The following is a 16,343-nucleotide window of genomic DNA, read 5'->3' on the forward strand; positions in this document are numbered from 1 at the left end:
TTATTCTTTTTTTTTTTTTTTTTTCAGTCTTAAAACCTATTATAAAGGTAAAAAAAATTAAAAAATCTTGAACATATTTAGTTTTTGTTCATCTGCTGAACACGCATAAAACAGAACTATTTTTTACTTTGGGCAACTTCAACTGCTGAAACCAACAATCCCCAAACTCCAGCTGGAGCAACAACAGGTTCAAAGATTGGTCTTACTTTTGGACATCCTGAAAAAATATCGCAGCATAGCGGGGATGGCACAAGGCGCTGTGGGAACAGCTGGATCTCATCTAAGCAGGGTTAGAGAGCTCCCACTAAGTCACAGCTCAGTGCTGCAGGGCCAGACTCACCAGGGAGCTAACGGTCACTGCCCAAAATGCCCCAGGCTCTTGAAAGTGTCTAAGCATCTTTATCACCTTCATCTCTTGCTGAATGTTTGGAAGGAATGAGCTTGTATAAATGTAAATCCAATGATTTCACAGCAACTGAAAGCTACCCACACTGCTAAACGTACACATCGGGTGTGCAGTACCTGCATGAACAGATGTAACTGGAGAGCTCACAATTAGTAAGGGTACTAATGTATCAGTTTTGCGTACTAATGCTTCTCTTTCTAATGCACCGTTCCTCCGGCTAGACCAGGATATTTGTATGCAAGCCAAACTTCTCCCCCTACACACACAAGAGATGTGCATGTGCTCCTTTTTACTGTAGTCAGAATTAAGAAACTGTCCATTTTCAGCCCATAATCTGAAAAATACCTCTTGTTAGAGCTAAGATACTTTCATCACTTTGATCCTAATCAATATGTTAATGTGCATCATGTTCTGTATTTTACTCCTGCCAATTCCTCTTTCAGATCCCTTTTAGATTATCGTTTGTGTGATTTATAATTGCCTTTTGGTGGATGATACAGGAAAGTTATGGAAAATCGCAATAAAAGGGAAAATATACATGCATATAAAGGATGAGGTTGGCATTACACAAGAATCAGATGTATCAGAAGTGTGTTACCTACGAAAGTCAGACTACTGCATGTGTGTGAAGAGTAAAAAAAGTTTCATGACAGAAGTGAGTTTTTTCCCCTATTCCTTTTTCTGCATCATCAGTTTAATGTATTTCTTTCTAAACTGATTGATAAGCATTGAAACGCATGCTTTTTCCCTCCCACAAACACTTTTCCTTTTCCAACAGACTCTCGCACTGTGCATTTCTGAGGGTTGATTATGCCCATGAATTTTTAGGCAATAAATCCAATAAACGAACTAATAAAATGTTAGTAAATCTGTCCAACTGCACTTTCCTTATACTCAAAGACCAGATATTCATTAGTATTTCATAATGAAAATGACACAAAATTATTTTCTTCATGATGCATTACACTGTCTTTGTAGCTATTACCTAGAAAAATAATTCAATAAGCGTAAGCGGAAGCCTGCAAGAATAAGAATGGAGGAGAAAAGCCCCAGCAGATAACAATGGTTTTTGATGTTGCACAGCTCGTTACAGTCCTTTTTATAAATCCCTAGACCAAGACAATAAAATGGAAAAGTGAAGGCAAACCAGTCCCCCACCGGGGTAGATGCTGGTGGACTGACAGCTCTTCCTCACAGAAGGGATCACACAGCACAGCTCTAACCACCGCTTCCTCAAAGCTTAGCTTTGTGCATATTCTGCAAAAAATTAACTGGTGGCGTTGCAAATCACCCCAAGCCCGAGATCCCTCACAATGTTTGTTAATCCTTTTGGTGGCTGCGACTTCCCAAGCAAGGAGCCATTCTGAACCATCCTACCCTACTCCCCATTCTCTTGATGGACACATAACTCGGCTAGCGGCTGTCCTCCACTTCCGACAGCAAAACCAAATGACTTTTGCCAAAGAATCAATCAGATGATCAATCTGACTTTTTCTAAATGAGAACTCCATTATTTTTGTTTTAGATTATTTTGAAGTTATGCTGTTGTATTTGTTTCAGATTTAAGAAAGTCCTAAAAAATGACATTAATTTTGTCGACTGAGTTAAGAAACAAAGCATATGGCAAATACAATATCACTGCAAAATATTCAAAACACAATGTGGTCAGAATGCTACAAGTACCTCTGGGTGGAGTTAGTTCAATCATGTTAATTTCACAGAAACCAACAGGGAAAATAGAAGGGGAAGTGGCATGGTAACAAAACCAATCAGACCCATCTGCTGCTTCTGAGCCATCAATCCCAATCATAAGATAGCCATCTGCTAAAACCTTTGTGAAGAAAAACAGAATTTGACATTAAATACCTTTGACTGTGTGATACGGCTAGAAAGACAGCATGCCATGTTTCAAAAGAGTGAATAACTTAATCATAATGGAAGTACACGTAGAAGGACATTCAATTACAACAAAACATACCCCCAGTCATACCTGTGTTCAGGAAGGTGTGTGCTATTGCCACGTGTACCTCTGCTAACTGCACAGTATTGAGACGAATACCTTGTTTTTCTGATCTCTAGCCCATCTTCCTTGCAAACATCAGTTCTACTTCTAAAGCTTTATAGTTCACTCTACTCTTTAGCTTGCAAGGACAGACTCAAAGTCACACCCCCTCACTGGTGCTGTTCTGCCATCCTGCTACACTAATTTTTACATTCCCTTCCCCTTTCATAATAGATTTCACATGGATGGGATCCCCCTTCAATCAAGCTAGAAAAAAAGTACATCCTTAAAATGTCTTCATAGACATCTACAACAAAGCAAGACGAGGTTTCTTTTTAAGCAGTTGTGAAACACTTGCTATGACTAGCAGAAGGCTGTCACACAAACAAATCTCACAAACGTATAATATTCTAATTAAAGGCAAGGCTGAATATCCAGAGATTAAAGTCAAAATAAAAATATTTACATGAGTATATTCTTTTTCATAGCAATTATATAAACAATTAATAGACATTCCCTATGAAGGAACTGCATTTACTTTCATTATGAGCTTTTTGTTTCAAATCTGAATAAAGGTGAGTGAAAAAAGGATACTTATCTGCCTTCCCCAAATACACATTTGTTTTCTTACCTTTCTAATAGTTGCCACACATATTGCCGAAAGGTTTAAGGGGTCTATAGCTTCTAGTTTCATTCCTTCTTTAAACCATTCTCCGGCTGTGTCAACCTCTTTTACCTGAAGAATCACATAACAGCACCAGAAGCTGAGAGCCTCATAAGCCTGGAACAAACCACAACCCCACACTACCAAAGCAGCAGGCTGAAATACCCGCTCTATCACCTCTGCTCATGACAAGGACAATTAGGCAAGTGTTCAAATTCAAAAAACGAATGCTTGTGCTGTGCATAATTCCATGACTTACACAGAGTTTCAGGAACTAAAGAGCCTCGATCAGCTCTGAGAAAGCAGCAAACTCACCTTCATAAATAAATGTGGAGGTGCATCAAAATGTCCATCCTGTTTCTTTGTAATATCTACGAGGAATAACAGCACATACTATTCAGAAGTTTCGTTGATAGAGCAGACAGTGTGTTTGCCTGACTATGTGAACTAGAACAACACAATCATCGGTGGGGAAGGCCCACAGTTTATGATTAGACTACCACGAAGGTCTGGAGGGGATAATCCTTAGTGACTTGAAACATCTCTGTAACACCATCTTATTTATGGGAAAAAAAGCCCCCAGTGTTTACAAGACCACTTGATTGTCTTAGAAAATTGATTCAAAGATACAAGAAAAACTGTATCACCTGTTAGACTGTCACTAAAGCTTCCCTGCCCATCTCAAACATGTAAATCTTGCAGTTTAAAAATAACACATAGTCCTTAAACTTGCAAGTAAAAATATAAAATCAGTAACTAACAGGAAACTAGTCCACATTGTACTGCACAAGAGTCAAATGTGAAGAAACTAAGAGTTTGTGGAGCAGGACTGTGTAATCCCAGGTATCAACATGAAAAATTATGTTTGTCATGTTTGAATATTGCAGTTCAAGGTCTTCCTGCCCAGACTGCTTATTGTTGCATCTTTCTAGATAGTGACATATCAACTGAAAACTTCTGTTCCTTTTTCAATGCTGCAAAATACACTAATTACACTTTGAACTGAAACTCTCAAATATCAGACAATTATTAAAATGCCTGGGCCACGTTACAGAACTTAAAATATCACTACTAAGCTAGTTTTATTAATGGTATCTGCTTAAACCAAACTGCTCCAAGCCAACACTGCCCACAGAGACGCCTCAAACACAACAAGCTTACCAGATCTTTTGAATCTGTGTCCTATACTTCGAGACCAACCAATATGATGAATGAGTGGACTGTACATATGGCACCAGAAGTCATCAGTTTTGTCTTCGCTTTCTTCGTACACCAATCTTAACCGTCCCCCAATGACACTTTCTACAACCGCTACCCTTGTTCGACAAAGGTGCGTTTTGTCAACCACTTCTACTCTCATGGAAGTTTTGAATGGATACTGCATACTCTCAGACACCTTAAAGAGGAAGAAAAAACAACATTCTGTAAGAATATACCGTTTTCCCTCAGTCATCTGTCTTCTCCTATTAAAGTGCAGCACCAATGCACTTTCCATGCAATTCAAGCACCTGTTAACCTGAAAAAATGACAAATTATTACTTATCTTTCATTGTACATGAGGAAAAAATGAAAGGTTTCAGAAAACTAGTAGAATAACAAACTAAGTAGAATAGATCCTACGATGCTATAACTGTGCCAAGCACAGCCCCTAATTCAATTCTCACATAGGTGAAAGGAATTGTCCATTGACCTTAAGTTGGTTCAGTTGTCAACAATGGATAAAATAACCTTGAGAAAACATTTTAACAAAACTAAACCAATCCCAAGGTGTTTTTTTTTCTCTGTCATCCATCAAGTTATAGCATTTTAAAAGAATAATTAAAATACTTATAAATACCTTATTATAAAAGGTATGGAAAACAAACCTTCAATACGATTAAAGCTGGGCACTTGCAAATGCGTCTTCATAATATACCAAAAAGAAAGAACAGAATGGGAATAGCTATTAATCTGCCTTGTGACAATACATTTTGTTTAAAAATCAGTATCTGTCACTTGCCACTTCCATTACGAACTCGCCCAAAGCACTGAGATCTTGCCAACGTTAAGTTGGCGTCCAATGGAGTCAATTTTAAATAGAAATTAGCAACTGCAAACTGGTTCGTTCTAGGCTGGTTTTCCTATAAACATCAGATGCAGTGCAAGACAACAATACAACCAGTCTTGTACGCCTACTAAAAGCTATGCACCCCCTCCCAACATCAGTAACCTTACAGCATACTAAACAGGCAGCTGCTACATTAGAGACATGACCTACAGATGGTAAGAAACATAGTCCAGAGCAGATGAAAACCATTCACATTCACAAGTACATCCTTCATTGCATCTAGAATTGTGCTACGTGAATAAATTTTCTTCAGTTTCTTGAAATATTGCATAAGAAATTAATTCCTGAACTAGAAAAGTGAGTTTTAATTTTGCTTACATACCACGGGGTAGCTTATTAGATTTCTTCTCTATTGGGGTATTTTAAAATTAAAACAGACTAGGTTATTTTTAAAGAAAATTACTTTCTGCTAGAGGAAGCAGTTTTCCAAATACATATTGACAAGTGTGGACATAAATGGAGATGAGATACTCCATGGGAAACTGTATTTAAGGGAAGAAACTATTGTATCACCTACACTATAAAAGGAGTCAATGTGCCATTGTAAAATACTTCAGTTCTTCACATCGTGCTGCAAATTTCTTTACAGTACATCATTGATATTGCATCAGCCTTACCTTCTGAGAAAAGTCAGGAGGAAGTGTTTTGGCACCAGTAAGTCGTTTCACTAGAAAAGCTTTCCAGTTTGTGTATTTGTGTTGGATGGCTGTTGCAAATGAAGGGGAAAATATAAGCCACTGATTTTTAATTGTGTCCGTTAGAGACAATAGAGTCTGGAATATGTAAAGAAGAAATCCCAGATGACTGTTAAAAAGCCTGGATGACAATAATGACAAAAGCCTCTTCAGAGAATGAATGCTACCCAAGATTAAATTTATGGGTATGTCAGGGCAAAGGATTTAATAACAAATTATAAATCAAATCAGTGCATGTTCACAACGCTGATTAGCTAACTGCTTCCACCTTGACCTTAAACACTAAGTCACATCAGATGGGCTACTCCAAGAAACACTTTCAGCATCAGTCAAGTCCTTACTCTTCCAAAAGTTAAAATGATTTATTCATTATAGTTCAAAGAGTCGCTATGATTAAAAAATACTTCAATATCTAAGCCATGAGCAAAATTAGTTTAATCAAGACTTCTGTACCAATCAGCAAGGCTACTATTTACATACTTCGAGGAGGGACTAGGGGTTTCCCACTGGTTGCACACCAACCAACTGGGTGGATGTCAGACCCACAAACGTTGCACCAGAAGTCAAGACTTGAATCATTTTCAAAGCCTTCATATCTTAGCAGAGCATTGTAGCCTGAAAGAAAGTAATCCCGTTTAAAATAAGACAAAACCCAATTAAGATTATAAAAGATTAATATTTCTTCACCAATTGTCATGTCTATAACACTGAATTTTCTAGACTCGAACATTTTATTGAGCATTATTCTTGCAGCACATTCTGCATGTTATTACTGTGCAGAATAGATTACTTTGATAAATGTGCATGCGCTATCCTATCAGTCAAATGTCAACTAAAATTAAAACTCTTGAACTATAAACCTTTAGATGTTACATGTAAGAAGACAAAATGAGTTAATTACTCACAGTATCTGTTTTTTCATCTCTTAGCTACATGAGCTTGGATTTTTAACCTCTAAACAAGAGAAGTGATTTGTATAACAAGGCTTACTTGCTAGCTAGTGTACAATTCCCTATCTTATTCTGCACTACTCTCAAGGTACTCCTAGGCAATATATATATATATATAAATATATATATATATAAGGCCTTCTCAAGCTTCCCTGAAGACACTGTGATCAGTTTAACAGCGATAGCGCTAAAGCACGTAATGTATTGATGCAGCTCAGACAACCCAACCAGGAGCAACATTCTATGACCACTGACTAAATTACTAGCTCCCTTCCCATGAATATTTTACTTTTAGTAATTTCAATTCAAATATATTCACCTGCTAATTTTACAATTCCAGCTATCCAGAAGACTTTGGTAGGTAGGCTGCAGTCGGTGTTTGGAACCTCGACTCGCACTCCTTCTGAGATATCCCCCCAGCACGTGCCCATAGGTGCCTATTGTTCAAGGGAGGGGGAAAAAGTTACCAGTTCACCACATGAAAATGTTTTTTTCCTACATTAGTTTTATCAGCAACTTAAAAAGACAAAGCAATCAATATACAAGATAAGACATAAGTGTACATTTAGAAAACAGTCATTCTATGAAAACCTAGTTTAGTTTTGACTTGAACTGTAAGTGTAGTTGTAATTGTGTACAATTATTACTGCGTATTTTCTGCAAGAACTATAGGATTCCAAGTTAAAAATCTATCTGTAAGGCACAAGCACAAATTGCAAACACTCAACGTAACAGCTTCATTTTACTATGTTTCAAGTAGGTGCAAGCTACTGGTTTTAGTGAGAACAGTGTAATTCCTCTGCAATTCTACTTGCAAGAAAAATTCATACTTGTACCACAGGCATCGAAGCCTTTACATTCCGTACATCAGAAACGTTCCTGAAAAAATGCCTAAAAGTTATGTCTTGAACCTATTCTGTCGATTAATTATGGTGGAGTTCATCACCCACCAGTTCACATTCTCTCAGAGGAACAGGCTTTCATATCACCTCTAAGCGACCATTCCATCAGGCAAGCAAAAAGAACAGAGAGACAGGTGACAACTTTTTAATGAATGCCAAAAGCAAATGCACAGCTGGATTCCTCACACGCCGTCCTGAAGGCTTAGACTGTGTTAGCACCCAAGAAATACAGGCTCAATAAACTATTATGGGTCTGGGGAAAGGGGAGATTAAAATTACATTTAGCTTGCTGTCTCAAGAGGAATGCTTTGTTGAACAGATCATCATGAAAAGATAGTAATAGTTGGTATTGCAGAAGGATCAGAAATGCACAGTGCTGAAGAATGTAGAGCCTTAAAAGTCAGCCCTCTGAAGTTATATTGGTTACAAAACAGAAGATTACTCAGTCTATGTTAAATTAGAGACCACCAAGAAGGGAAATATTCAGATTTGGGGTATTTCAGAACAGCAGCTGTACCAGTTCTAAGGTGTTCTGAGGACAATAAACTCTGCTCCGTTCAGAAACTATCCAAGTACCCCCGGGGCAGCTGAAGGCATTCTTTGCCCCCGGCCCACAGGGCGCAGACAGTGTTCTAAGGCTGCGTCTCATTTACAAAGATCTTTGCAAACACAGACCTTAACTGCTCGGTGGGAACAGTCCCTGACTCCACAGAACGTTGGCTGAGCACCACTAGTGACCAAAGCTGGATTAATCCTGAATGATTGGAAATCACCATACTGGAATTTTGGTGGCAATGAGCAACAGCCAACCAGTAGAACTAAGAGTCTAACTTACATTACAAAGGGATCCCTTTCACTAGTAAAAATATTCGAGGCTCGGCATGCAAAACTTAACGCTTGTTTTAACAATTAAAGGAAAAATAAGTTATTGCAAGTATGTCAGTGTTTTATGCTTGATGCCTATCTCCTCTGGTTCTGCTATGTCCCATCTACACCAGTTGAGACTGCAGAGCTCTTTTCTGCCATCTGGCAGACGGAGAGAAAAAAACAACTTGAAAGATGATGGCTTATTTTCACATACAAAATAGGCAGATACAGCTTCTTAGTCAAGTCCTATTACACATTCACTATCAGCTAAATTGACTTCTGTAGCTTTTTGAATTGAATTGGGAAATAACTTTGCAAACTGTGTCTTTCAGTAAATCTTGTTGCCTTGTACATAGATACAGATGATGCCAAACAATCAAAAATAGCAGTGCTGAATAATTTCAGAATCTAGCTGCACTCGATTGGAACATATTTTACTGCCTGCTCATTGATTCAGACAGAATCAAGCGTATCTACACACTTCTCACATCAAACGGTAATGGAAATACCACTAATTTTTATTTCTAGAATGTGGATTGGTATAGAGGGAAATAGCAGAAAGTTAAATTTGTCCTTGTCTGTGAAAATACTGGTTCTGCTAGTTCTCCTACACCAATCCGTATGGCTCACCCTTTAGAAGAAGGAAGCCATCCAGTGTAGCATCACTACTGAAATGCCAGATAACGTCACTGCCCTGAAGTGATGGCTTACAGTATACCTGGTATACTGCGTCATCGTTTCCTATTGCACTCATGAATATTCTCAAGGAAGACTGGATAAACCAGGGCTATAACAGCCATCTTCCTTTATGCCTTCTCTGTCTCCATCCAATTAATCAATCAATGTTTACACAGGGCTTTGAAAAACTCAAAAAGCACTAAGTCTTACTCATCTGCTGGCTGGAAGGGGAACTCTGAAGTCTGGATTGGCATAGTGTGAACTAGCAGAACCATAATTTACAGGTAAGAACAAATTTACCTTTCAGAATCATGACGAAGAGATCCACTTCACATCACTCCCAAACAAGGAAGACCTGGTTCATCGCTTCCCGCTCCAGGAGAGGACCTGGGAGGGTTTATCTGTGAGCAGCAGCTGCCTTCTCTGCAAGGTAAGTCGCAATCAGGAAGGTCCTGTTTGACAGGACTTGGCCTACAGGTTAAGTATGCCACACGCCTAGCTGAATAAAGCTATCAGGGCTTCGAAGGCATCGCCATTGCCATGATTTCAGACTCGAAACTTGAATCGGGACTTCAACAGCAAAGCAGTGCAACCAGTTCCTGAAGCCTAAGGATACTACGCTAGCAGCTTGTGTGTGAATACTACCCTCACAAAAGGTATCGCCACAGAAGACAATGTGCAAAATGGTTTAAAATCAAAAGTTCAAAGCAAAGCACTGCCACCTAGGGTAAAATCCTGGGAACGCTCTCTTAGAGCAAACTATTTTAATAACAAGAAAAACCAAGAGAGTGAAAATATTTCAGTTCAGAACAAAATTCAGTTGGAAGAAAGACTGAAAAACTCTTCGCTTCAGAAAATGTGCAGCTTACCGGCAACCAAGTGGAAAAGAATAATTACTATTAACTGTGCATTAAGTTGTACCATAAGTAGCACCGACAAGCGACTCAAAGCACTGTACTTGCTTTCATTTCTAGGAATGGTTTAGGCTAATAAATGCAAATACAGATTAAAAACTGTTTAGAAGAAAACGAAATTGGAATGCAGGTTACAATGAGCACATTGTAGGTTATTAAGCTGTAATATAATACTAAACATTAAATTCAGAGTTTCCCTTCTTGCATCAGCTGTTGCCATGTGTCTGATTAACTCAGTTCAACAAAAAAAGGATGCAGGGTGCACAAACTCTGGCTTTGTCACAGGGTTCCTATAGGACATCAACCAAATTATCTTCTCTGCTTCATTTACTGAACCACAAAGGAGGCATCCTTGCATCATTGCTAGTGGATTTTTCTTTACTCAACGCTGAAGTCTGGAATGAAGGTAAAATAAGGGAAGGGAAATAAAAAAGCCACGCTAAGGGCATCAATAGACTTGGAAAAAAACTTCTCTTCTACAAAGAGAGAGAGAACTGCAAGATTTAAATGTTTTAATTCTAAAATGTAACTCTTTAAATTGAAGAGAAAATAACTCCCCAGGCAAAAAACACTGACCTAGGAAAACTACAGACTTGAAATCCTGAAGTATGCCATGTTATCAGAACAGTAATCAATAACCCAAATCCCACAACTTATAATTCCTTTACATTTTCTGTAATATTGATCCTGACGTTCCCTACCAAATCTCCATACAGCTATACCCAGTATAACCAGATACATATTGCGTGTAAGAACAAAGGTAGATATGTCCTGATTTTTCCGTCAATTCAAAACTTCATTTTGAATAGAATAAGCATTATATACTTAATCTTGCGGACACACACAACACGTACATGGAATCCAAGCTACAGATGGTAAACAAACATACAAACTTTTATGAATCAAAGCAGCACAGTACACAGAAAACACAGCAATAATCTTTCCAAAGAGTATAGTTTCTTTTAATTATCAGTGGAGAGAGGGAGAAGGATGTAACAAGAGGTTACTAATATATTGTCAGATCCTGACTGGTCTAAATAACATCTTCCTCAGAAATAACTACACACAAACCAAACTCTTGTAACACTGACGTCCACCAAAGAAGTAGAAATCTCCAAAGGAGACTGCAGGAGTTGCGTTTTACTTGTACAAGGAAAATAAAATGGGGACAGAAAAGCAGCAACATTCAGGCTTAGTAGCATTGTTGCTGTGTAGCTTGTGAAAACTGCCAAGGTAAAATATGGCCATCAGCATTGTGTCCTCGTCACCAGGGTGCCGTTCTACTTAACGAATGAAGCAGTAAGAAAGTAAGACATAACTCCTTGTAACATGGAATGTTACCGCATGATTTAGAAGTGACCTAACTACTGCAGCTGTATCATATTTAAGGAGACCAACACATCATGAAGCATTTGCAGTTTTATCAGCACAGCCTACATTTAACAATACCTTCTGATATGGACCTATGAAATGACTTACTATATAGCCTGTACGTAATTGTGAGAGTGAAGTGAAACACGCTTACTTAGGCACATGGAATCGGATACAAGTTCAGGAAGCTATACTAATGCAGGGCTCTGTTCTGGGCAGTAGTCGAGGCCTCTAAGCATAAAGGGTGCTATTCAGAAAGCGCCAACTGCCAAGAGCCCTCAGCTCCCACTGATTTATGACTTGACAGGACTCAGCATGATTTCCAGAAGTGGACAGAAATACGTCTCTCTCTCTTCCTTAGGGACTTACTTCCATGCAACAAAATGTTTCTTTTGATTGCAATGTTAAACAGATAATCTTGAGCAAAGTAAAACTTCTGTAAGAAGATGTAACACCTCAACTTACCAAATAAAAAAAACCCTAGGCTGAGAAAATACTTTCAATACTTTCTGTCAGAAAGTTTTTACTGAAGAGACAGTGACGATACTTTAATCAAGATCTAGTAACTCGAAATTAACAAACGCATTAAAGACAGATGCTGTTAAATATTTTCCTCACCCCATAATGACATTCTGTAATGACCAAGACTTGGTGTTTGGGATTTTTTGTAACTCTAATCCAAAGAAAGCCAATCTCTTTAATTTCAGATTTATAAAAAGCCTTCTTTGGCAGCACAACTGTCAGAAAGAATCTGCCTAAAAGCTAAGCAAAACCACTCCAAATATGTAACCAAAAGATCGGTTCGACACAGTGGAGCCAGGCTCAATCAAAAACACCTCTTGTAACTTCTCCTAATATTGCATGACCTGTTTGTTTTGATGCTCTGTCATGTGTTCAATAGCACCTTGAATGTGAAAAAAATAACTTTGCAAGTGTTTAAGAGTCCTCCTTTAACATTTTCCTTTATGAGGCCATGTATGATGAGAGTAACCAGTAGTGTTCAGAATGGCTTTAAAGGGCAGATAAAACCAAATGCACTTATCTGAAGGACGCTCATGTAATAGCCTACAATACACGTTTTGTAGTCCAAGACCACGAAACGTATTTGGATATGAATGGTTTGCAAAAACAAACTCAAAAAACACGCATGCTATCTCGCACACACACACACACAAGAGCACAAATCGAAAAATACTTACGTGTTTAAAACAGGTAACAGGAGCTGCTGTAAAGCTATTGCTATTGATGTAGTTACCCCAGCTGAAACCTTCCACAGGCACAGCTGCAAAGAGAAATTTATTTTATTTAGGAAGCTGATAATGAGCCAGGAATCTTGTGTAACTGAGAATTTGTTTCAGCTCTGTCTATACATTGTTACCTGCTTTAGTCTTTGCCTGGTTTTGTAAAGTTGCCTGGTACTGAGCATACGCTGCTAATTTAGCGACTAAGGGTTGTTTTTGTAGAACTTTAGCTTTCTTCGTTGGAGGTTTACCCTAAAACAAAAAAAAAGCTAAGTAAATAAAGCCTTTCTAAACTCCCATCAGGAAAATCCTGTAGGTCTGTGGCATATCGCTGGCACATTTCACTAAAATTAGAACAACACAGAATGGAAGTTGACCACAAAAAGTACCACAAAACCACTTGTAATATTAAATAAATTTAAAAACCAGTAGCAAAGACTGTCCAAAAGATGACAAAAGTATGTTCATTCCAACTTGAACAGCATTACAGATTCACTCTTGTTTACCTGAAAAAGATAACTTTTAAAAGCAGGTCAAAAAGAATAACTTTTAACCTAATTTATACCAAGGCAATTTCTTGCAACGAATTTGAGATAGGACATAATGATATTTCCTGCCATTTCTACCTTTTCATGAACATTAGAGGCACATCTTCATGATTATTTGATTAATATTTTAAGTGAACAGACTGAAACCCATTTTGCAAATCTATATAATTAAGAAAAGCCTCAAATCCAAACCACAACAATGCTAAATAAACCTTTACACTCCCTAAAGCCAGAAAGCATCTTGAGTATGAAACACATGGAATTTCAAGTCACTACATATGCAGTCTAAAGGCGTTTCTTAATCTTTTTATTGCAGAAGGGCCTCTGCAGCAGAAATGAAGTGAGGAGTCAGTTTTGTCTGGAATTTGCTCTGCTGAGCAAAGTAATTTGTTTATTACCGATAGAGTTTTGGCTTACAAAATCAAATGCGAAAATTTTTATGTGTCAAAAAACTTGACTTATCTTAAAACGTCATGCAAATTTTACAGAGGTACACGTTCGACAAACACAGACTACAGTAAGAAAATAAAGAAAATGGTGTCTGTACCGCTACCTGAAGCCTGGCCAGAATGCTGGCCTTCTTGGAGTTCGAGGAATAGCTTCTAGAGCATGACACACTGCAAAAGCGTTTTGTTTTAGAGTAAAAAGCATCACGGACACCAACCATTCCACACATCTCGCATGTAGCTGATCAGGAGAGAGAAAAACCCAAATGTTAAGAGTGTAATAAAGACCTCAAATATTCAGAACACAGACCACGTAAGGAACATCCTGTAGATGGCGCCAAGAAACAGTTTCTTACCGTTTGACCCCGAAAGGAATTGCACAGAAAAATACCTTGAAATAAGAGCACCCCCACTAACGTCACCAAGTTCATTGGTGAAAGGGTACCTCCTTTTTCCTGCTCCCTGTTAATTTTACTGCTGGGAGCAGTGACTGACACAGCTAAAACAGATAGAGCAGATTTCTTTGTTTTCATGGTTCACAAGGAAATACCAGCTCTGAATCTGGGCATGCCAATCAATTTCCTCTAAATATTTAATACTTCCAACCTGAAATAGAACCAGGTCTCTTTTTTGACTCAAACCGGCATACCCAAAGCACCCTAGCTCACCAATATTCTTTTCTAGCTCAAGAGAATGACAGCATCACCCACTGAGTTGTTCCATGATAAGTTGGACTTTGTGACCAACTTGTGCCAATGAGACAATAACAAAATTCTACTCAGAGGAGCTCTAATCATCACTAATGATTTTGGCTCAATTATTTTTCCCAATGATAAAAGCAATCTTCCATTTTTATCCAGCAGCTTACAGCTAGCAGGCAGTGAACCGTACACATCGACAGACTTGATATAGTAGTTTTCTCAGCATAGGAAGAAATATATTTTAATATATTATATATATAGCACAAAGGGCATAGAGGACATGCCGAAGCATGGAGAGAATGCTGATATTTTCCTCAAAGCTCAAAAAATAAAAACACAGAACATGAGAACACACACGTGTGCAGATATACACAACACAATTTGATGGGAAGGCAGGTGTTCCTGTACTGTTTTTTCCCTGAGAGCAGGATTCAAAACCTATTTGTTTTCAGTTTAGCAAAAATCAAACAATTCCTCCCTCCCAAAAAAAACCAACCCCGACTCTTCAACTGTTTTAATCCACTTAAAATTGGGACCAGCATTGAGGACTGGACCCTCACAACTCTCGGCACAAGCTGAAAAACACAAACATCAAACTCTCTGTACTCACACACAGCATACTCACCCATGCCAGATTTGCCATCCGGATAAGTATAGACCTGTCCATTGTTCTTTATAATTGGGAGACTGGACTGCAAGGGAGCAACCTCCTCCTCACTCTCATCTGAACTGGAGCTGCTGCTGGTGTCCTCACTACAACTATCATAACCGTCAAACATCCCGAAAGAATCACGTCTTTTCCTTTCTGCTCGTGAAGTATGTTCTGTCTAAAAATTGAAAAGAACCAACACAACAAAACCCCCAAAGAATAGCAAAGCATTCTGAATGCAAATATTTCAAAGTCAAGCTTAAAAAGTTTCAAAGGTCAAAGTCAGCCTTCAAAAGCAGATGTACTAACAAAATGCTCTATCAGCACAGATAGATGACCCACATATTACCAATTAAATCAGTAGAGTAAAAACCAGATAATTTTTGGTATTGTGATATACAGGAAGGAAAATCTATCTCACAATCCACTGAGAATACACAGTAGCAGCCCATACGTTTCTTTTCCTTGTATCTTCAAAGTTCATTAATCCTGATGTGCTGAATAACAGCCACACGGATCTTGTATGCAAATGAGCACATTCCAGATGGCTGCAGCCAATTTCCCTAAAACTCATTCATTTGAGAAAGCTGGGCTGAGAAAAGGCAGTTCAAGCAAGAGGGCACTATTCCCCAGGATCAGAAATGACAGTCTCTCTGCTCTCACTGGCCTGGGGGCTACCGATAAATCACTCTGCTTCCCTATCCCTCAGTTTCTCATGGGTGAGACAGGAATACCTCTCCACCTCACAGGGATGTTGAGGATTAATGCATTAACAATTATGAAGAGCTCAGTTACTATGGCAATGGGGTCTGTATAAATGTGAAAAGATAGAAAGGTGACTAATTTGCCACTGTCATATATGTTACATAATAGTTATCCTATAACCAAAAAATCTGAGCTCAAATAAAACCATACAATTTTAAAGAACACATAACAGTTAAACATTTCCAGCAAAAACATTAAAGAAGTATAAACAATGAATTAATTGATGTCTTTTTTCTGATGCACATCCAATAGATGCATTTAACACAGTGACAACTTCAACTTTATTAATAGCTTACACGGCTCCACTGAAACAAGGCTGCTGCTACACGAGCTGCCCTCACTGAGCTAAAAAAGAAATTATAGAAATTTCAAAGTATTTCCATTATCCTTAATAGTACCTAACTGAGAGGAAATAACAGAAAGATAAGACAAAGAAA

The 16,343-nt window shown here is 38.2% G+C and overlaps 1 protein-coding gene across 9 annotated transcripts in view; it reads right to left on the reverse strand.

Annotated features, from left to right (window-relative positions):
- MBTD1 (mbt domain containing 1) overlaps nt 1-16,343 on the reverse strand; it is a 30,259-nt gene that overhangs the window by 7,374 nt on the left and 6,542 nt on the right. For 6 of the 9 annotated variants that reach the window (XM_054083507.1, XM_054083510.1, XM_054083504.1 and 3 more), the window contains 11 exons: nt 15,118-15,319; nt 13,893-14,032; nt 12,935-13,049; nt 12,756-12,838; nt 7,144-7,261; nt 6,355-6,489; nt 5,797-5,885; nt 4,234-4,468; nt 3,388-3,443; nt 3,040-3,144; nt 2,090-2,237 (listed from right to left, as the gene is read on the reverse strand). In XM_054083507.1, coding sequence (XP_053939482.1) covers nt 2,090-2,237; nt 3,040-3,144; nt 3,388-3,443; nt 4,234-4,468; nt 5,797-5,885; nt 6,355-6,489; nt 7,144-7,261; nt 12,756-12,838; nt 12,935-13,049; nt 13,893-14,032; nt 15,118-15,319 — 1,426 coding nt within the window. The remainder of the gene's footprint in view (nt 1-2,089; nt 2,238-3,039; nt 3,145-3,387; nt 3,444-4,233; nt 4,469-5,796; nt 5,886-6,354; nt 6,490-7,143; nt 7,262-12,755; nt 12,839-12,934; nt 13,050-13,892; nt 14,033-15,117; nt 15,320-16,343) is intronic. The other 3 variants (XM_009563929.2, XM_054083506.1, XM_054083505.1) reach the window with 2 other exon arrangements.

Source organism: Cuculus canorus, chromosome 18 (assembly GCF_017976375.1).
Source record: "Cuculus canorus isolate bCucCan1 chromosome 18, bCucCan1.pri, whole genome shotgun sequence".
Classification (NCBI taxonomy): Eukaryota; Metazoa; Chordata; class Aves; order Cuculiformes; family Cuculidae; genus Cuculus; species Cuculus canorus.